General features: G+C 37.4%; 1 protein-coding gene across 4 annotated transcripts in view; it reads right to left on the reverse strand.

Annotated features, from left to right (window-relative positions):
* LOC149535014 (uncharacterized) overlaps nucleotides 1-23,143 on the reverse strand; it is a 286,870-nt gene that overhangs the window by 110,161 nt on the left and 153,566 nt on the right. For all 4 annotated transcript variants that reach the window (XM_089806713.1, XM_089806712.1, XM_089806711.1 and 1 more), the window contains one exon: nucleotides 16,474-16,557. In XM_089806713.1, coding sequence (XP_089662839.1) covers nucleotides 16,474-16,557 — 84 coding nt within the window. The remainder of the gene's footprint in view (nucleotides 1-16,473; nucleotides 16,558-23,143) is intronic.

Genomic DNA, 23,143 nt, shown 5'->3' on the forward strand with positions numbered 1-23,143 from the left:
GTGGGAGTGCAGTCCACCGGTGTGGGAGACCAGTCCGTCGGTGTGGGAGTGAAGAGCACCAGTGTTGTAAGACCGAGCAATGCCTGTTTACAGAAACTAATCGTGATGGCAAGACCAAAAGAGAAACTGCCAAAGTTCGATGGCGATGGTATGACTGATCCCATTCAACACTACAAGACATGTGAAACGATCTGGAGGGCAAATGGCATAACTGATGAAGACGACTGGATGAGACAATTTTTGGCAACCCTACGGGGTGTGGCAATTGACTGGTTTACTAGTACGGATCCGCAGAAGCTAGACAGTTGGAATAACATTAAAAAGGAGTTTTTGGCGAAATTTCAACTGTTGCGTGATGATAATGAAATTGTTGGCGAGATCTTCAATACCAAGCAGGGGAAGAATGAAACTATCCATGTCTACGCCAGGAAATTAAAAGATTTGATAAATAAAATGGAAAATAAGCCAACGGACAGACTTTAGAAAAGATGGTTTGTGAAAGGTCTACACCCAAAGTTGCGGAAGAAAATGAAAATTGTGCCGCCGTCGTCATACACAGAAGCATACAATAGAGCATTGAACTTGGAAAGTGAGCAGAAGACAAAGAAGAAGAAGAAGACGAGCTCATCTGATTCTGATGACGACGAGCCTTCCGGAGAAGATAGCAGGGACGATGAAGGCAGTAGCAAGAAGGTCTGTGCCCTACAGAAGGACATGATCCACATGATGAAGGAGTTTAAAAATATGCAGAAGGAGACAAAGAGCAGTGAGCTGTGGTGCACAGAGTGTAAAGCCGACAGTCACACTAAAGGATCCTGTCCAAAGAACCAATTCTGTGACATTTGTCAGATTATGGGCCATTTGACAAAGGAATGCCCCTTTAACATGAAAACCAAAGGATCTCCGCAGGTGCTTCTTACACAGGCAACTTCCACGTCATGAGGGAACGGAAATGCAAACATTGATGGTGCCACTCCGAGTGGGTACAGGAATAATAGCAGAGGGCAAAATAACAACAATGCGAACAATAACAATAATAATGGCAGCCGAAGTCGAACCCAGTATGATGCAAACGGACGGCCGATCGTTCAATGCCGAGCATGTAATTTGTGGGGTCATTTTGCGTGGGATTGTACAACGGAAAACACACCGAAACTATTATGCAGATGGTGCGGACCCGGCGACTATGAAGATGCTAAGTGCCCAAAGTCTCGAATAAATTTGATCACTGTCGGCACGGATGAAGAGGAGGTTCTGGCAATTACACGGAGGCAAGCGAAGGTGTACCCAGACCCAACGAAAGAAAAGAGAAAATTGGGGGAAGCACGGGCGGAAATTGAGAAGGCATCGTTCGCGAAGACATCTCAATTAAAAGACATCACTGGCACCTTGGCAAGGAACTACGCGGAACAAAACATCATACGGAAGATTTTACAAACGGAGGTATCGGTCAAGATAAGTGACCTTCTCACAATGCCCCAGTTACGGACGGCCATTCTAAATCATACACCATTTTTTAAAGCAATGGAGGACACAGGAAGGGACAGTAGGGAAGTGATGACAACAGACCCAATGCTGCTGGCACTCACAACTGGAAGGCATCCAATGGTTGTCGAGATGAGGATTTTGGGACATGTTTTGACAGACACAATAGTCGACGGAGGGTCTGGCGTATATGTATTGTCGAAAGAAACCTGGAAGAAGTTGGGAAAGCCGACATTGTGGCCACCTACATTCCAGTTGCTCACGGCAGACCAGCACGGGATCAAACCGTTGGGAACTTTAAGGGCGCAACCGGTAACTATTGGAACACAGCCATTTTTATTGGACTTCGTGGTCATTCCATTGAAAAGAAAAGGATATGATGTTATTCTGGGATGGACTTGGTTGGTACAAGCAAAAGTAAAACATGATTGGAAACAAAATACCCTATCAATGGAGTGCGGAGGCAAAAGATTCATAATTGACCTGCACACACAAATGGTAGGTGAGGAGGCAGCATCATCAGACTCAGAAGGTGAAGGCAACAGTGACAACGAAAGAAATGATGATGAAGGAAAGAGGAGAATGGAACCGGATGACAAAGGAGTATTGAGACTAGAAGGAGGATCGAATGATGACGACCTAGACTCGGTGAATGGCCTTTACCATTGGCAAATAGAAGACTACGAACTCTTTCTGAGTTGTAATATGCTAAGGGTCGACAAAGGTGAGAAAAAAGAGGAAAATGAGTGTCTGAAGGAATACAGAGAAGCAGATGATGCAAAGGAGGTTACGGCTGAAGAAGAGAAGGACATACAGTACAAACCCAGAAAAAAGAAAAATTCCACTGTCCGGTACATGGTGAACGGACCGCACAGGAAGAAAAGAATGCATCGCACCATAAAATTACTTGAAGGGTGCCGATAGCAAGGAAATAAGCTAGATGTGCGACGACTGCAAGCACAGTGGGCGACGAAGGTGACATAAAACAGACATAAGGCATGGCATGACAAACTCAACAGGGTTTAGCCGAGGCAGTTGGTACTCAAGTACGACAGTCGGAATGAAATCAAACAGGAAAGGTTTAAGGCAAGATGGGTTGGACCATATCAGATCCGGGAGGTCGGCGACAATCGAGTGATAAAGTTGGGGATGTTGAAAGGGCAAGATGTACCTCACGCAATCAACAGATCCTACCGTGCTAGGAAGATGCCGTCGCCATCACCGTCACAGAATGAACAGATGACTCCCTTGTCATTGTCATTGCAGAACGGCGACGCTTGGAGGCAAAATTAAGGTTCTGTATTTATTAAAAAAAATTAAAAAATGAAAAAAACAAAAAAAAAGAAAAGAAGAAAAGAAGAATGAATTTCCCGCGGACTGTGTTCTGCGAGCAGATTGTCCCGCAAGCGGACTGTCCTGCGGACACATGTCCCATGAGCAGACTATCCGCGGAAACATTTTTCGTGGGGTCTCCTCTTTCCACGTGAGATTGGTCCCTTTCTGCTGGCTTTTTAAACTTCTTCCCTTCCCGGCACTATCCTTTTCCGCGGGCTTTTTTAAACCTCCCACGTTCTTTTCTTCTGCGTGTGACCGTCTGGCGTGATGGACACCGCAGATATGTCCGCGGACCTTCTTCCCGCGCGCGTGGAGTCCATTTTTCGCCGGCTTCTTTTCGGCGATTTATTCCTTTTCCGTGTGGTTCTTTTTGGCTTCCCACGAATTTTCTCTCGCGAGCTTTCTATGTTCTTTTGTAGACTCCTCTTCCGTGCGTTTTGTATTCTATTCCACTTCAATTTCATGGTGGCCTTGAGATTTTAGACTATAATTTTCTCTCTATTTGGAGGAATCAAGTTCAGGTTCAGTTTGCATTAGGGTAAACATTGTTGCCTTCGATTTTAAATACAGAACAGGAAGATTGTTCCACGTAGTTGCATGTTGTAGCGGAGGGAGTAACCGGCAGGATAGGAAAGAGGCACAACAGCGGATGAGCGAGGAACCAAAGAAAAAAAAAATGATGACAGATTCAAGCAGTTCAAAATAAGTAATGTACAATGCCAAAGGGAAGGGGAAGCATCAGTGGTTGCCAGAAAGAGTGTGGAATCGGCAGAAAATGACAGAAATGGTGTGTTCCATGCAGTTTTGTGTGGGTTTCGGAGTGTTAATTTGGTCTTGGCGCTGCCCCTCGACCCCGCCGCTGGACCCCCAATCGTTGCGGATATCAGTCGTAAAGTGTGACTAGTTCAGAAGACTTGAAGCTACTGCAGGCATGAAGTGTCTGTGTACCCGAGGCACTGGGAGTAGGTGTTGGCCGAGAGGCTGTCTTGGTGAATGCGTGGAGAGCTTGGGACGAGCTAATCATCCAGTTGGAGGCAGTGCAGCGACACTTGGCTCAGGGTACCGAGAAGTTGAAAATAGAAAAAGCAGCACGGGTGGTTATGAAGGTCAGCTTCATTCAGGAGGCAGTATTGTGTTAGCAAAGGCTACAGGCATGGGACGAAGGTGAAAGTGATGTGTTAGAAGCAGATTTATCTTGTTCTAATTAGTCCGTTAATATATTTTGTCTCAGATATTTTGTAATTATCATCCGCAGACGACTTTTTCTTTTGGGGGGGATGATGTCGGTAAATATTGTGTAGCCGACGGGTTGATGTCATCTGTAGAAACTGTGTCAGCCGACTTGATTGTCGTCGGTGGTTTTGTATTTTGTAACCGACGGGTAAATAGTTTGTAGCGGACATAATGTTTGTGGCCGACAGACTCCTTCGAGAAGGTTCGGCGAAGAGTATTTATACCCCGTCTAAGATCATTGTAAATCATCTTATCTAATGAAGCATAATGTAATGTTCTGGCATATGCGAATAATCTAAAGAGTTCTATTGTTCGTGTCCATTATCTGTGTTCATTTCTTAATTAACTTATGCGGTAAACAGAAGTCATCAATCATAATATGCAATCGGGGTTTAGAATCCCATTTACACATTATTACCTTGCAATTTATTCCAAAAATCACACCCAACTAGATAAGTGGAATTTCAGAATTCATTTTACAATTAACATGTTTTTACAAACTTAAAGAATATATTACTTGCAACCAGGGTTTACAAATCCAAATCTTGATTACAAGTATTATAAGTTATATTTTTCTTTAAGAAAAACACGTGTTTTCAAAACATAACTTGTGTTTACTAACTCAAACATTAAAATAAAAGGATGAAGTATCTAAGACACTAAAGGGAGATCAAAAAGACCAAAACAAACAAGAAAAACTAATTACAAGTTCAAGACTTTCACAAATCAAGTACTTGCAATCAAGAAAATAAAACCCAAAATTGCCAAAAGAGTGTAATGTCCCCTTTTAGGGACATTGGGAATTCTAACATTAAATTCATAAAATATTAAATTTGGCTTATGAGAGCTTAAAAAAATTTATAAAACGGGTCAATTTTACATTTTAAAGGGGATTAAAAGGTGACAAAGAAAGAAAAAGATGAAAGGAGAAGAACGAAGCTCAGGGGTCGCATATTGGGTCCTTGAAAGGTTGGTCATGCTTAGATTATGCTAAGTTTATCATTTTCGATTTTGATTTTTGAGTTTCTCTTGGAGAGCTATAGGTTTCTATTCAAACCTGAGGATAAAAACCTTCAGGCCATTTCTGGTGGATTGAACACAGACTCGATGCATCATTGCAATGGATTCGAGACCGAGTTCACGTTGAGCTTACAAGTTCTTTCTTAGTTTTTCAATCTGACTATAATACTCTATTTAAGATTGGATTTTTTATTATTGGTTATTGTATTGTTGATGTGTAATGCAATAAGGTATTCTTAAGAATTTATATGAACTTTGTTGGTCATGCTTGTTACATCCCAAATTTTGGCTCCGTTTGAAATGTCCAAATAACCATTGAGGTTTCATGTGAAGTTTGTTGACAAATAAAATTAGTTACAATCATGTAAAATGGTAAGATGGTTAATCGTTATAATTTCATATGAAGATTGGCATGCTAGCTAATGGTTATGATGATATTTTAATGCTATTTTGGAAAGTTGGTTATTCATCATGAATTCATGAAAATTGAAAAGGCGGTTAGTCGTTGTGATTATTTAGATTAATAACTTGTTATGATAATTATTATTATATTGAGGAATATGATTTAATTGTGGAGAATTTCCTTGTAGGGAAGGCCTTTCTCGAATGAGATTATGTGGGGATATTTTAAAGGTCCATGGTTGGAAGGTTAAGCCCTTGATAATGTTTCCCCTCTCCACAAGATGTCAGGACATGCACCAGACAAAGATAAATTATGCATTCAAACATTTGTTGGTAACAAGTATTTTACTTTTATAATGTTTATACAAGAAGAAGATATGATGGATTGATTTATATCATTGATTCAGTTATTTTCTTTAATGAAAGCAACATTTTTCAACAATGTAATTGATAACCAGTTAGATCAGTTGATCTTCCAACTGAACATGGAATATATCTATATGCAAGAGTTAGGTTTATCTGATGGATTGTTATTTCAATCTTTCATTTATGTGAATAATGAATGTGAGCATATCTTCTAACTGTATGTTATTGCCATAGTTAGCAATAGAAAGAAAAGGAATGATACAATGGTATTTGATGCCTTAAATGATACAGTGGTATTTGATGCCCTAGATGATATAGTGGCATTTGATGGTATTTGTCTTTACAATAAGTGGTATAGCTATTTGTTCCCTAAGCGGTATATATGGATTAATCTGGGTTTTGTAGATGTTGCCCTAGGCAGAATTCTGGTTTCCGAATTTAGAGTATTTAAAGTTCAATTTTTTCATTTAGATTTATTGATGATTCTATCAATTGCTAGTTATGAAATTTCGGATTCACTGATTGTAACCATAAATCTCATTCACATGAACATAACTGTTATAACTGTCTTCCCATAAAAATGAAGAAGTAACTGTATTTCTATGATATGCTAGTTGTTAGTTAAAACCTGGAAAAGGTGGTTGTTACATATTGTATTGCTGAATATTATAATACAATAGAAGTTTCTAAGGTTTTCTATATAAGCAATTGTTATTTGTTTGCTTGTCAAATCTAAAAGTTTTTTGCATAAGAGCGATCTGGTAGTATTCTGAAATTTGTTCTTGAGATAAGTTTGGGAGAACATCCATCCAAAATATTACAGTGGTATTGGAGCATCAATCTTGCCATCCTGTTTGGCACAGTCAATGGTTTCAATCAAAAAAATATTTATAGAAAAATTCTAATCAGAGCTGATCCAGCGTGTCAAAATATGGGAAACGAAGATCTTGATGATTTTGGGAGTTTTATCTTGCACAAGTTGAAAAATTAAGGTCAGTCATTTTGAATATTTTATTTCCTAGAAGATTTTAAATTAACAGACTATCTAAGTCAGTGATCAAATTTTGGGACAATAATATTAATACGAAGGCTTTGGAAGGTCAGCCATTCTGAATATTTTATTTCACAGAAGATCTTAAATTAACAGATTATCTAAGTCGGCGATCAATTTTTGGGACAATAATATAAATACGAAGGCTTTGGAGTTATCAGTAAATAACCATTGTGGAGAATAAGTAAAGACGAACAAATAATTTCCTCTTGGAAGTCATTTTTGAGTGCAAAGATGATTGTTATGTCTTATTTTCATTGAGCTTGAAATAAGAACATAATATAAATCTATAGCATTAACTATAGTTGAGGGTTGGATAAATTAATATTTTTTCAAAATAAACCCACTCATTGATGAAGAATAAATAATTTATGGCAAAACCATGAGAGTAGTCAGCAGGACTAAGCCAAAGGGAGCCTCAGAATACATTTAGAGTCATGTCTGAATATTTTTGTGAAAAACATATTTATGGTATTGCATAAATTTTTCACTGGAGGTCGATATTTGAAATTTATTCTCCAATGTCGCTCATTGTAAAACTTATAACCCCATAAGTTTGCAGAGTGATTGACGTGAATTCTACAAGTGCCTCCAAGCAAGGTTGAACAGTAGACCTCCAACTTATGATATGTTGGGTGGATATTTTGCAAGCAACAATTTGGGTAAAATTTAGTCACAAAATAGGTAGACCAGCTACAGCGTGTGAGACAAAGTCTCTCCTACCTTAGAGGGAAGGTTCCCCCTTCTTAACATTCCTTGTATCAACTCAAGGTAAGCAAGAAGTTGAGAGATTTGAAAGGGTATCACAAAGACTCTTTCCTCTTATCTTTCGAAAAAGAATCCACTTACCTGCGGAGCGAGTAATGGCCAAGATGAAACCTCTAACTACACTTCTATCTAAAGTTGTAAATGGTGATACCAATAAACAACACTAACTCAAAGGATGGCTGAAAACATACCAGTTTGGCTCTAAGACCTGTTTTAACCTATTCTATAAGAATAACCTCGACCATTGGGGCACAAAGACTTCTAAAAGTAGGGAATTCTAACTATTTTTCCTGAAATTTGAGATGGTAATACAAGCTACACTCAAAGCTCCTAGTCTATGTATCACCACAATCGCTAGCTTTGGCTCCAATTGCTTCTTAACTCACTATGCTCTATTATTGAACACACAATAATAACACGAATCAAAGACGATAGGCACAAATTACAATCAAAGCTTCTAATGTGCTTTATCACAATTGCTTCCAGTCAAAGCTTCAAATCCAATTGCTTCTTTTATTCACTTTTCTGCCAAATCGGTACTACAAAATCAAAGTTATGCTTGCACAAGTTTGGCAGAGCTATTTTACATACAACAAAAGATGATTTTTACAATGGGGGGCACTCCTTTATATAGGAAAAGGAATTGGGAAAAAAGAGGAAAAAGTGGGAGCAACTCAACCAACTTTGACCTTTTTTAACTAAATTAGAGAAATTATTGCATTACATGTCATAAGGACATGTAAATCGAATTAAATGTAATTACACAATTTCATGCAATACATCCTCTCCAACCTCCATGCATGAAAATAAAGAAAGAAGAAGACAGAAGTGAATTAAAACAATCCTAGGGATTTTTCTGAAGGGCCTTGTACTTGGTGATACTTATAGGATCGAAGATTCCTGTATTCTGCACCACTGTATCCTCTTTGATGAGATTCTAGTTGTCATTTGAAAACTTGATGTGATCAAGCTTTCCTTGTTCAAGTTGTTGTGAATTCTCCTTTGTAGATTGGCACATTCTGGAATCTTTGACACTTGGAAAACCTTCTCGATGGTGTCCGACTATAAACTCAAAACAACTTTCCATTAGCACATGTAAATCGAATTAAATGTAATTACACAATTTCATGCAATACATCCTCTCCAACCTACATGCATGAAAATAAAGAAAGAAGAAGACAGAAGTGAATTAAAACAATCCTAGGGATTTTTCTGAAGGGCCTTTTACTTGGTGATACTTATAGGATCGAAGATTCCTGTATTCTGCACCATTGTATCCTCTTTGATGAGATTCTAGTTGTCATTTAAAAACTTGATGTGATCAAGCTTTCCTCATTCAAGTTGTTGTGAATTCTCCTTTGTAGATTGGCACATTCTGGAATCTCTGACACCTGGAAAACCTTCTTGATGGTGTCCAACTATAAACTCAAAACAACTTTCCATTAGCACCTTTAACATCTTTTTTTTTGAAGCTAAGTGCTTAGCACATTCACACTCAAACTCAAGTTCTCGGGCAACCATTGGGAAAATGGAGACAAAATGAATTACTGCTTCTTCGGATCTAAAGCATATCTTCTTGACAAGATGTCGTTTGTTCTTTGAGGAAATTGTGACATGTCTTGAAGAGTGCGCCGCAATATGAAGATGAGAACATCTTCCAATGAGATTGAATCCTTGAAAATTTTGGGATTTGAGTTACAATGACAAATCCATGAAGGGTGGGTATTCGAAGTATGGATTAGATACTTATGGAGCACGTATAATGGCTGGAAATGAACTGGAATGTCATGTTCTTTTCTCAAAATGACCAAAAGAGTACTTTCTCTATACCAAATCTGCAACTTCAAAATCGACCACCACGGTGCTGATAGGTGACTTCGAAAGTCCGTACGGTGAGAGAATAATGGAATTTGTATGGTGTAGCAGATTATAGGATTGTACAGTCAGAAAAGATGAGCAACAAGGTCGTACAATGGGAGATGGGTGGGTAGCTGTACGGTATCACAATCCAGGCTGTATGGTATGAGTATTGCAGAGCCGTACAGTATTAGAGACAAGATCGCATAGTGGGAGCAGCCTATCGTACGGTATTAAGGACAAGACCATGCAGTGGAAGTAAGGGAAGGTACGATTAATGATGGTGGCAGTACAGTTGTGTTGGGGAGTTGTACAGTGGAGGATAGAAGAAGTTGTGTAGCCAACAGTGGTTGTCCTACGGTAGTGTGTGTGAAGGCTCGTGAAGGTGTATGGAAGATGTCGTGGTGTGCTAGAGACGAGGGATGTGGATGTATAGTGATGAAGGTGATGCAGTACGATTTTGCTTCTCCAATAATGCTAAGACTTGAAGTAAAATGTATAGAAGACACCAAAATAAATTGAGATAGTAACAGATAAATATATTCCAGACAAGAATAGTGTTCCAGATTTGCAAAATCCAAAGCAAAGTAAACAACACCGGAATAGAGTGAGGATGAATCCCACCGAAACCAGAATAGCCAAGTAGGGAAGAAGGTCTTTCACTTCCGAAATGGCGAACAACAAAGAATCCCAACGGGAATTCACAATGCAAAGAAATAATCTAAATCGCATACCAACAATTACCTACAAGTCGTGCTTAAATACCTGTCGAGGAAACCTTTCCCAGGGTGTACAAAGATAGCCCATGGCTACACCTACCTACGGAAACAAAATAAAAATGGGTCCGAGATATACTAAATCAATCGGCCCATTAACAAAGGCTTGATTAAAAATTTATTTAATTATGGGAACATTACAGTCCTTCCGTCCCAAAATTTTCTTGTCCTCAAGCAAATGCAAATCCGATACTTGGAAACCTTTTGTAATTAGCTTCTTCAGTTTCGAGTCAGGTACCAAGTAGATCTTATTGCCGTAGTAAATGATATCATCAATAACTTTGTATCTTTCATCATGTATATAGTCATTCATCAACTGACACACAAAATGGTTCTTGAAGTACTCGATCAATAGATGGGCCTGCCAATTATCCAAGGAATGGGGCAAGGCGTTGATTTTCATGTTTTTACTTCCAACGGTTGGGATCTCATCATGTTTTAAAATGGCCTCCATCTTCTTGTGTAATAATCCTTCTCAATTCTGACCTTAAAATGCTGATTGAAGGCCCGAAGAATTTTGTCAAACACTTTGCATACAAGGGGTCATATGACTGATATAACTTTTCAGATTGCTGCAATGACTCTTGTTTCGATTTGCATCAAAGAGAATGCTTACAAAAAAAACTCCAAATTATCTAAACAATGACCTAACATGAATGTGCAACTAATTTTGACAATATTCAATAGAAATATGAGACTTAACTACTTGCAATATGCAGCTACAGCAACTAGTGATTATGACAAATACTTTGGATGCAACCTAAGATGGCATTAATGCACTTACAACCAAGTGTCATTAATATAAACACTTAGTATGCAAAATTATAACATTCTTTATATCAAAAAGAGAACTTACAGCCAATTGACATTTTGTCAAACAATTGGCATGCAAACTAATAAGTTGATCATCAAACTCTAGATTTGCAATATAGATAGTCTAAAAATTACAATGCTCTTTCAATTGCAAAATCCTAGCCTTTCTTTGATACCAATAATGCCAAATGGCAAACAAAGAAAAGTACAATGTGAAATAGTGAAGTGTTGAAGCTATATTTTGTACTCAGCTGAAAACCTACATTTCTCAGAAAATATGCCAAATGAGAAGTGAACCTGATTGTAGATGGCTGCAATAATTTTCTTCAATGCTGCCCCTTCTGCTTTGTTTTTTTTTTTTTTTCTGATCTGCTTTTTCCACTTGCTTTTTCCAGATTTGCTTTTTTCGTTTTGCTTTTTCGAATTGCTTTTTCGGATTGCTTTTTTTCGAAGCTGCTTTTTCGGCCTGCTTTTTCGGTTTTGCTTTTTTTGGCCTGCTTTTTCATACTGCTTTTTTGGCCTGTTTTTTTGGTTCTGCTTTAAAATGGCTTCTTATAATTTCAGACCTACTAGAAATGACCTCCAATAATTTCGGCCCTGCTAAAAATGCCTCCTGAAATGCTGAAATGCTAAAAAATGGCCTTAGGCCCAATGATGCCTTAGCTGAAGTGACTGAAGTATCACCTCCAAATGTGCAACCCTTCAGAAGATATTTCACTTCCTCAGTTATGCAAATCCAAGGGAGTTTTCGTTCCCAAAGATCAACTGACTATCTGAAACCACTTGGCTCCACAATAGACTATGTGACTGAATCACAATATGATGTCAAGAGAGAAATAAACAACTGGATGATCAGAATGAAGCCCGGGGTGCCTATTTATTCTTTTTTCTCCACTTTCTCTAGAAACTTCTAAAACATTATTTTATTTTATCTATTAAGTGACTTTATAAAATATTTTATAATTCAAGTCACTTTATTAAATTAATTAAATATAAAGTTACTTTTTAATATTTATTTATTTGATAACTTTATAAATAATTAACTTAATACCACTTATTTATTTAATTAAAATAATTAATTAGTCATCCTCATAAAATATTCATTATTTTGGACAACCTAATTAATTAAATTAATTAAATCAAATTCCCTCCAAAATGGGGACATGACATTGTGACTTCCCTCGATTATTTGACATTCCTCTTAGCAGCACCTTCTTGCCATTTTTTTGAATGAAAAGTCCATCCTCTTGAAACTTTGGGTGTACTGGTCAAGGGTCTCCATCCACAGGATGCCCAATATGATATTAGTATTAACCAAGTCTATGACAAAGAAATCGTCTTTCAAAGTATAGTTTCCCATGGAAATTTTTAGTCGTGGGATCACATGAGTGCAAGGTAACAAGGTTCCTTTGGCAACCTTAACCTCAAATCCTCCATGTTCTACTGCATGCAAGCCCTCACTGGTGACCAAAGATGAAATGATGAAATTGAGTGTGGCGCCACTATCAATCATGACTATGATTTCCCGTGAAGTGTGCCACGAACCCTGAAGATACTACTTCCATCCATTGTAGTGAGGGTAGCAATGGAACACCCTTTTTGTATTAGGGCACTTATTCTCTCCTACTGGTTACTTTCTTCACCAGTCACTATAAGTACTTGTCCTTCGTCATCATCAAGAAACACCTCAAAATAATGAATCTTTCCCTTCCCAAGGCAATGATGACCTAGTCCCCATGGTTCCTTACACGTGAAACAAAGCTTTTTCATTCGGAGCTCTTGCCAAGAGTCTTCATCAAACGAAGGTTTTTTCTGAATTGGCCCCTTGTCTTTGTCTTCCCGTGGGGACGGTGTTGGCGTAGCTATGTGAATTTTGGAGGAAGATGTGGTCATGTCACGTACCTTCTTAATAGCCTCGTTGAGCTCGCATAGGTTGAACCCTTTGATCCAGCCTTTTAAAGGCTCTTTCAGCCCATCCATGAATAACACAATTTGACGTCTTTCAAAGATGTCTATGACTAATACTAACAACCTTTGGAACTCAGTGATGTAATTGTCTACCATACCAATTTGCCTTAGCTGAGCTAGATCTTTGAAGTTTAGTTCAAGATCCTTCCCATCGAAACAGTCAATGAGTCTCTCAATGAACTCAACATAAGGTGTTACTTGGTCGTGGCCAAGAGTATCCAATCCATGGTGCCACCATTCTTGTGTCACTCCTTCCAAATGGAGTGTTGCGAACTTGATTGCTTCCTCTTTGGGCATCGAGTTGAGTTGGAAATAGGTGTCTGCCCTTAGAACCCATGCCTATGTAGTGATGGCTCCAAATCCATCAAATGGTGCTAAGTTTACCTTTCTGATCTTTCTCCTAAGATCATCATTAAAATAACCCTGATTTCCCCCACCTGTATATCTCATTCTTAGATCAACATAGTCTCTGTAAGATATATCATCTTCCATATTCGTGTTCCTCCAATCTTCTCAAAGTTTTTCTTGCATTTCCTGAAAAGTGGGGCTCTCTTTCTCTGTGTAGTGCTTCAGTCCTTGGAAGGAAGATGGGTATCAAGGGTCGAGAGTGAGCGGGTTGAAAGTTTGTCCTTCTTGAAGTAGAGTTGTCACTATGCCCATTTTTTTCTCTTGTTGTCTTTCCCTTGGCCAGTTTTTGTAGAGTTTCCCGCATAAGCCTTTGGGTTTCGTTGATATGCATTTGGTTTCTACTCAGCTCTCTTAAAAGATTCATGAGTTATTTCATAGGATCCTAATGATCTATCATTCTACCAACAAGGTTATTTTGCCTTCTCCGTCTGGTGTAAACTTGCATACACTTCCACAGGCTAGCAGAATAACTAAGCTTTGATACCACTGTAATGTTCTTTTCCCCGAATGACCAAAAGAGTCCTTTCTCTGTACCAAATCTGCAACTCCGAAATCGACTGTCGTAGTGCTGATGGGTGACTTCCAGAGTCCGTACAATGAGAGAATAATGGAGGTCGTACAGTGGGAGATGGGTGGGTAGCCGTACGGTATCACAGATCAGGCAGTGTGGTGGGAGTATTGCAAGGTCGTACAGTATTAGAGACAAGGTCATATGGTGGGAGCAGAGTATATTGCAAGGGGGTCGTACAGTATCAAGGACAAGACTGTATGGTGGAAGTAAGGGAAGGTCGTACAATTAACGATGGTGGTCGTACAGTTGTGTTGGGGAGTTGTGCAATGGAGGATAGAAGAAGTCATGTAGTCAACAGTGGTAGTCGTACAATAGTATGTGGGAAAGCTCAAGGAGGTGTATGGAAGATGTCGTAGTGTGCTGGAGACGTGGGATGTGGATGTATGGTGACAAAAGTGATGCAGTATGGTGTTGCTTCTCCCCTAATGCTAAGACTTGAAGTAAATGTATAGAAGACACCAAAATATATTAAGATAGTAACAGATAAATATTATCCAGACAAGAATGGTGTTTCGGATTTGCTAGATCCCAAGTAAGTAAACAACAATAAAATAGGGTGAGGATAAATCCCACTGAAACCGGAATAGCCAAGTAGGGAAGGTCTTTCACTTCCGAAATGACGAACAACAGAGAATCCCAATGGGAATTCTTAGTGCAAAGAAATAATCCAAATTGCATACCAACAGCTACATACAAACCATGCTTAAATACCCATCACGGAAACCTTTTCGAGGGTGTACAAAGATAGCCGACGGCTACACCTACCTACGAAAACAAGATAAAAATGGGTCCAAGATATACTAAATCAATCGGCCCATTAACAAAAATTTGATTAAATATTTATTTAATGATGGGAATATTACATGACAAGCATATGTATTTGGGCGAAAAGGGTCAAAATCTGGCTCTCGAGGGTGAATTGTATGTGGGCAAAGATGAGCTTTCATGGGTATGACCAAGAATGCAAGTTGGGATACATATGAATGTGTGTGAATGGAAACTTTGGTGTTTACAGAGTGACCACCTACCAAAGTCAAATTCTCCAAATGCAATTACATGTAAAGTGGATTACATGTAATCATGACTTGATGTAATCATGACTTGATGTAATCATGCAATTAGGTTTGAAGGATGAGATTACATGTAAGTGGGTTTGGAAAATGGATTTATATGTAAATGCATATGAAGGATGGAATTATATGTAATTGATGATGAAGAATGAGATTACATGTAATCGCTCTCAATATGTAATTGCATATGAAGGAAATGGATGCAATATGCTTTGACATGAATTGGTGGGATACGGAAAGATATGATGCATTTGCATTGAAAGGTGGAAAGTGAAATGGATGCGATATGCACTTGCATTCTTGGGAAAACCTCTCCAACTTTCTTCAAAAATAAGCAAGCAAAACAAAAACATACCCCTTGCTTTGACTCAGACTTGACTATATATATATATAGTAAATGTTCTCTGAGGACCAACTTGAGCTCATACAATAAAGAGCAATGTCGAGCAAACACAAAAAGATTGGTGTCATGCAAGAACCTACTATAATAGCAATGTCATCAAGGAACCAAAGAGACAAAACCCAAGAAAACCTAGAAAATTGGTGACATACAAACACTTGCAATAAATAGCAATTTTCTCCAAGGATCAAAGAGAACAAACTCTAAAAACTCAAAAAGGTTGGTGCCTTGCAAGCACTTTCTATAAATAGCAATATTCTCAAGGGATCAAAGAGAACAATGTTTACCGTATGGGTAAATAGATTAATGCATACAGACAATAAACAAGAACAGCAGTACTCCTTTTATTATTTTCATATGCCAAGAGATTACATAATGCTTATGATGATGATTACAATGATCTCAGAGAGTGTGTATATACTTTCCGAAGAACCTTCCCAAAGGGGTCAGTCATCTACATAACAAGAACCTTCCTGAAGGGGCCGGTCAACTACATAACACTTACCGATGGCATCAATCCGTTGGCTACACAATATTTACCGATGACAAACAAACCCCAAAATAGTTAGAAAGGTCAATGCTATGCGAACACTTACTACAAATAGAAGTAAAAATTAAACCCCCTAAAACAAAGATCTAACCTCTTTAATAACATTGGAAAACTCCTAGCAAAACCACAAAACAATGTAAAACCCTAAAAATTGGCCAATTCTTGTGAATTGGGATGGCATAAAAATGGGGATATTATATTTTATGATTACAATTTACTAAAACAACCATCAAAGTTAAAGTACTAGTAATATTACCAAGGTTATATTATTTGTATAACTTGTACGCTGTCATATACATATGTGCAAATCCTTTACTAGCAATGCATATTAAATGTTTGTGCAATAATGCTAATTTTGAATTTCTTAAAAATACGCAATAAGAATCTTTGGAGAGCATACACTGACTATTGCAGGACTCATCAGGAATTTAGCTCCAGCCAGTTCAGCATTTTTTGCATCTTCACATGTCAATACAGTACCAGCCTATCAAGAAAATCCATCCATGGATGAACCATTAATCATATTAGGGAAAGCTATTTGAAAACAACTGTTGTCTATTATAAATCATCATATATAAGCATCAATAAAAATGTCTCATTAAAAAGATTAAAATATGCCACATAAGAAATTAGCAAAGGCGGTAATTTTAAGAACTCTACAAATAGGAAGCCAACCATTAATGTCATCATTTTCAACTACAACTACAAATTCTGCATAGAATACATCTAATGCACTATGAATAGACCCAAATAAAAAGATAATCTAAAAGATGCCTACTTTCAACAGCAAAACCATCAAAATCCTGCTGACACTTAATAGATCTATATGCCTATTAAAAGCCGTGATACTATGAGATTGTTATTATTATTAGCAGCACAAAAAGGATGGAAAGTATACTAGCTACATACAAACCATGCACATTTTACGAGATACTTTGAATAGGAAGTATATGTGGATCAGCCATAGGAATTGAGGAAAACAACGATGAAGGAATGTGCAAGTACCAACAGCATCGTATTCAATAATTGATACATGATTTTCAGCCAATCAATATGTAAGAAACAAGGGTGAGCTTACAATATATTTCAAGAAGGTAATGAAAACATTTGATGTGCATCTATATGTTGACGATCTAATCTATACAAGAAGCTCAAGCATGGTGAAGAAAGAATTCAAAGAGGCAATGATGAGAAGGATTTCAAGTTACTCATTAATTGGTAATGCTTTATTTTATTGACATAAGATACACCAATCTTATAGCTAGATTTTATTTGTTAAGCTAGGTATGTGCAAGATATGTTAAAGAAGTTTTATATGATAGATTGTAAAAGCATTAATACACCGATGTAATGTCCCCTTTTCTAGCAAGAGTTGTATGAGTTTGCCGTTAGCCTATTTCCCCTTGATCTCGTAGGCTAACCAAGACATGAAAGGAACTTAGAGGCCATTTGACCTAGGTAATTTTTAGTGTAGTTCATTTTGAGGTGATCTGAGACAATTTTGTTATGTCTACTTTTTTGGGATATTAGAAAATTAAGAGGCCAACCCAAATATATATTAAAATTGACTTATGGGAACTTAAAGCAGAACTATAAAAAAAAAAATTTACTATTATTAAGAGGATTCATGAGAGACAATTGGCAAGAAGACAAGGAGACAGGGAAGGAAAGATGAAGAGTCATTGCTTGGGTATTAGAAGATGAGATCTTCATTCATTTCAGCTATGCTTGCATTTGTGATTTGATTTCAGATGTCCCTTGGTGAGACTTGTGGGAAGCTTCAACTTCATTTCAGGATACTGAGGACAGAAACTTGGTTCTATGTAGTGGATTGGATGCAAACCCAATTCAATATCAGTTGTAGTGAATTCACAAAGGAATTCACAATTATATTTTAGGTTCTTGCTTATCCAATCTGACTGTTGTTAGTGTTTTTAAGATTGGAACATTTATGAAGTTCTTGTATTGCTGAATATTATAATACAATAGCTTTTCATGAGTATATTTTATTTGGGCATTATTTTGGTGTTTGCTGAAAACTATAAATGAAATTATTTATTGATTTTCTTGAAATTAATTCACCAAATTTTTGGAAGAATATCTGGAGTGGGGTATTATAGTAGTATCAGAGTAGTGTATCCTATCATCTTGAAGGATTGAAATTTGTAGAAAAATAATAATACCAAGTTTGAGAAGATATTAGAGTTTGACTTTAAAAGTAATGTTGGCCTTGTATCTAAACATATAAATATTTCTAGGATACAACTACCTGTGAAGGAAGGTGTTGAACAACTAAGTCATGGAACCAATTCTAACTCATTGGACATAAGAAGCAAAGCACCATATAATTCTTACCAAGTTGCTCAATGAATTGATTTAGTAGTCCAACTATTGATGTTTGAATATGTGATACATGAAGATTAAATTTTTTAAGAGTTGACTCTAATAGTGGGAACTTTTGAGGGTTGTCCAAGTTGCAGGGCACAAGCAAGATTGAGAAAAAGTTGATGTTTCATTTCCTTTACTACACGTACATTTGGGAGTTTCTAATGTATGTTGTAATTACATTGCCATGGATAAATAATATTCTAATAAAAAGCATGGTGGTTCTTTGGGAAAATTAAGGAAGCTGAATTATTTATAAGGAGACGTGGGCCCCAATTCTTCCTTCAATGTAGTAAATCCATTAAGATATGGAGTTTGAAATTTGAAGATTAAATCTGCAGAGCCCAATACGAGAAGAAATTTTAGTGGGTTTTATCTATTATCATCGGGTGGAGTATAAAATATTGTTCATAGATTAGTATTCAAATCATAATATTTGATTTTTCCATGGATGCCTTTGTGGGATTGGGGAAACCATTTCTTGTGTGAAAGTGTCGTACGGAAATAATGAGGCATAAATAAAATTTTAAGCCATCTCAAAAATAGTGCATTGGCAACCAATATTTCCCGTGAAATAAGCATATTCTATAAAGTTCTAAATTAATCTTTTTGGAAAACAATATTTAGTTAAGCAAGTGTTGGTTTATGTAATTGAGTGTCTGCAAAAAGCCAGACTTTCTGGCATCACTTTAGGCAATTGTATATATCATTCCTCTACAAAGATGGACAATGTCATTACAGAACCTCTAGGTGTTTCCTTGGGTGAAGTGGTGCTGAGAAGAGAAGAGTTAAGGATTCGACAAGTGTTGTTCACATTTTCTCAGAAAATAAATTTGATATTTTTGGCAAAAGGTGTACTTGAGGTATAACAACTTGTTCAAACAGTGAAAGGTGTCATCTTTAAATAAAACGGTTTTGTGGTTCTTATCCACAAGAAGAGCCTTGATCAATGCCAGTGCATTTTATGAATATTGGGTGTTTGTGCGTTGCAGCGTGAGTCTATTCTAATACAAACTCAAGACATCTTGACGAAGACTCCTTGGTACACATTCGGTGTGAAGACATAAAGAAGTTCGAGCATCTATTGGCTTCCATTTTTTGTATTCAAAATTCTTGAAGCATGTTCCTTCCTCTTAAATATATTGTTCAAGTACATGTTGAACGAGTCTAGCCATTATTGACAATAAGGGAATTCATTGTGTAGTGTTGATTCCTTCAGCAAGCTTTGGGACCCAAATTGTAGTGAAAGACAGTCTTGATAAATGAGCCTACATGTTTCTTTAACGGTGGTTAGGAAGAGGATCTCCACAATGTCGAAGGAATAAATGGTTTTAAGCTGAGCATTGATGCAACGTTTGATGTTCGAGTCAAGCACATCCATGAGTACAAGAGACACTATTTCAATAAATTAAGCAGTATTCATTGCTCGAAGTATATAAAGCATACAACTGAGGAAAGGGCAGTGTGCCTTGTGTATGTTTAATTGAAAAGCAGCTGGTTATACTTTCTAGGACTAGTTGTGAGTATTCTTCTCCCTGTCCTCTTGGAACATCAATAGAAAAGAGCTACACAATGGGGATTTTCTTATCAAACCCAAATACCAACTGCTTCAATCAATCAAGAATATTATTTGTGATTTTAGGAAGTAGGTGGTTCTACTTTTAATGCTGGAATCATCATTCCAATCACGGTTTTCCCATGGTCATGAGTTTCAACAATAATTACAGCCTCCCTTTCATGATCATCTTTGGAGGAGTTTTATATTAACTGAGTAAAGGCTGTGAAGCAAACCAGATAAGGCAACTCAATCTCTCATTGGTGATTTGGTCTCACTTCAAGATCGTTGTTGGAGGATTCAAAAAATGATTTCTAAATCGAAAGTAATGAATGTTCTGAAGTTATGAATCTCATGGTTGTTTTCAAAATTCCTAAGAAACTTTGGTACATCAGGAGTCTCTGTTACACAAACTTAAGATTAGAGAGAGATCATACAAGATTTTATATAGTGAACCAAGCATTTTATCCACACTTGGAAATATATTTTCTATATATGATGTCATTGCAGCATTTGGAAAGTAATTAGACTGAATTCTTATTGGTTTTAAGTGAGATAGTTGTCATTGGAACTATCCTATGCCTATGGCCATGAATAAGTCTCGAGATTCATTTTGAAATGTGACATTCACTTGCAGCTCTATTAATGCAAACCTCTAGTAAACTTTCAGTAAGTCAGCTGAGTAAATATGACTCTATCTCCAATTTTCTTGAAGCACAAAATAATCAATCTATGATACTTGTGGATTCCTTCTGTGACTATTACTGTGAAAGCCAATCGAATTTGGGCAAAGAACTTCCAGTTTTTTATTTCTCAATACTTATGTATCCAAATTATTTGTGATCCAAAACAAGTTCAAAGTGAAACCATTCGGTGATTGTGTGCAAATCATTTGACAATCTTCAAAACTCAAACAATGGAAAATCTGAAACACAAGGTACTCTCCAAAGTATTTAATGAGACTTTTAATAAAAAACAGCTAAGAGACCTAAAGAATGAGACCAAAATAGAGAATGGGCTGTATATCTTTGGTTTGCAGTTGGAGTCCATGAAATCTCAGGATTTACACTTAACCCAAGTGAATTAGTTCAATTGGAGGATATTAAATTGGGCCTTACAGCCTTCAATGGTTGCCTTTGTGTGATATGGGTTAATGGAGCATCTAAGAGAAGATGTGAGACTAATGATTGCCTCTTTCCCATGAGATTATCAGGATAACATCGGTCACAGCTTACAATGACAACATATCAAAGGGGGTATTACAACTTATTGTGGACAGCCTATGTGGGATACATGATATCAAGGGCCCTACCTTTGGTAAGAAAGTGAGTATTTTATAACTTATGGCAAAAACCAGATTTTTTCCTCATGTTGGATCTCGGTCATGAAGGATGATTCTTCAATTGTTTCATAGTTTTTTGAGTGAATTTAGGAGGCAATATCCGGACAATGTCAGAATATCCATTAAAACTATCATGTCACTAACTATAGATGAGGATAATAAATTATGCAAACAGTTACAATTAGATTTGTTGGCTTTTTGGAAAAGCGAATATAAAATCTCACTCATGAATTATAAGCTTGCAAAGGAATTAATTGAGCATAAAATTGAAAAGTTTCAAGTATGCATGATGGACAATGAGTTGTTTTCTATGGGCATACAAGCTAGAGGATCTTCGAATTTGAGCAAGAATCAAATGAGGAAAGAGAAACTTTGTTTCACTTGCAAGAGTGTTTGGTCTCTTGGTAACATTTGTGAGAAGAAAAAGAAAGAAGAGTCAGCTCAAGAAGTGCAGATCAGCATTGAGGAAGTTCAAAACTCTATAGTCCATCTTCAACATAACAAAAACCATGAGATAGATAGATAGAGATAGATAAAATTTTAACGTCCACGAGGCTAAAAATAGCCTATGGGACAGCAAGACAACTCAAGCAGACTTAAGTAGCGCTGTTCGCCTCTTGTGTAGACTAATGATGAGCCCCCCCAATTGCTCAATGTACTCTTCGTTGAACAGGTTATGCCAAGAACTGTCACATATAGTATCCGCAAACTTATCCCTGCTATCCTTGTAGGCCTCACATTCTAGAATAAAGTGCTGTTCAGTTTCCACTTTCCCAGAATTGCAAAATCTGCAAATTTTCTCTTCCCAAGCCTCCTTTGGCCTCTTCCAACGCCCGGTCTCACAACGAAGTTGGTGAGAGTTAGTTCTCAGCTGAGCAATAAGAATTTTAGCTCTCCAAGAAATGTTGGCTCCTATGTACACTTTTTCGAGTTGATCACAAGTGGGGTTGAACTCATTTATATAATATAGTTTCTTCCTCCCAATCTCGCTTCCCCAATTTCTCTTGTAGAATTTCTCCATAACAAAGACCTTTATTTCTTTATTATTTGTGGGGCACATATTGAAATGAATATTCCATTTACTCATCCACTTGATGTTTTGTTGCATCCATGTCCTTTTTCGCTTACATAGTGTGTCCCTAAAGACAACTTTCGGGCATCTATCCTCTTCCATTTTTTCGATTCTTTTTAGATAGCTTAAAAGGCGAACCATAGCAAGTGCCTCGATAGGCGCAGCCCCCATTTCACTTAGCATGATGTCATATGGAACAGTGCTTTTAACTTTAAACTTGCTTGTAATCAAGCACTTTTGGATTCCTTCGATTTGTTTCCATTGTACTATAGTAGTGCTGCTAGCCCATAATTCACACCCATAAAGAACAACTGGCAGCACAAGAAGACCGAACAAGGTTTGAATAGTTTTCCAATCCCACAACTCCGCTTCACGGCACCTATTCTGAAGAGCGTAGAAAGCCTTCCATCCACCTAATGTCCTTTTATACCTGCAGCTAGACCAGCTTAGTTTTTTGTTGAAATCGATGCCAAGGTATTTATATTCCGCAACTTCTTCGAGAACACTTCCATTGTAATAAAATTCATGTTGATGCTGTTTTTTATTATTAGAGAAAATCATAACCTTGGTTTTGCTGATATTGACCTGCATCCCCACCATTCTACAAAAGCGCTCAAGAGAAGATAGATGGTCTTGCAAACCACAAGCAGATTTGGCAATTAAAATGAGGTCGTCCGCATATAGGAGTAGCTTTATAACAAATTCCCCTAGCCGAA

The sequence above is a fragment of the Cupressus sempervirens genome, chromosome 10, assembly GCF_028749045.1.
Source record: "Cupressus sempervirens isolate cs-2001-9-10 chromosome 10, ASM2874904v1, whole genome shotgun sequence".
Lineage (NCBI taxonomy): Eukaryota > Viridiplantae > Streptophyta > Pinopsida > Cupressales > Cupressaceae > Cupressus > Cupressus sempervirens.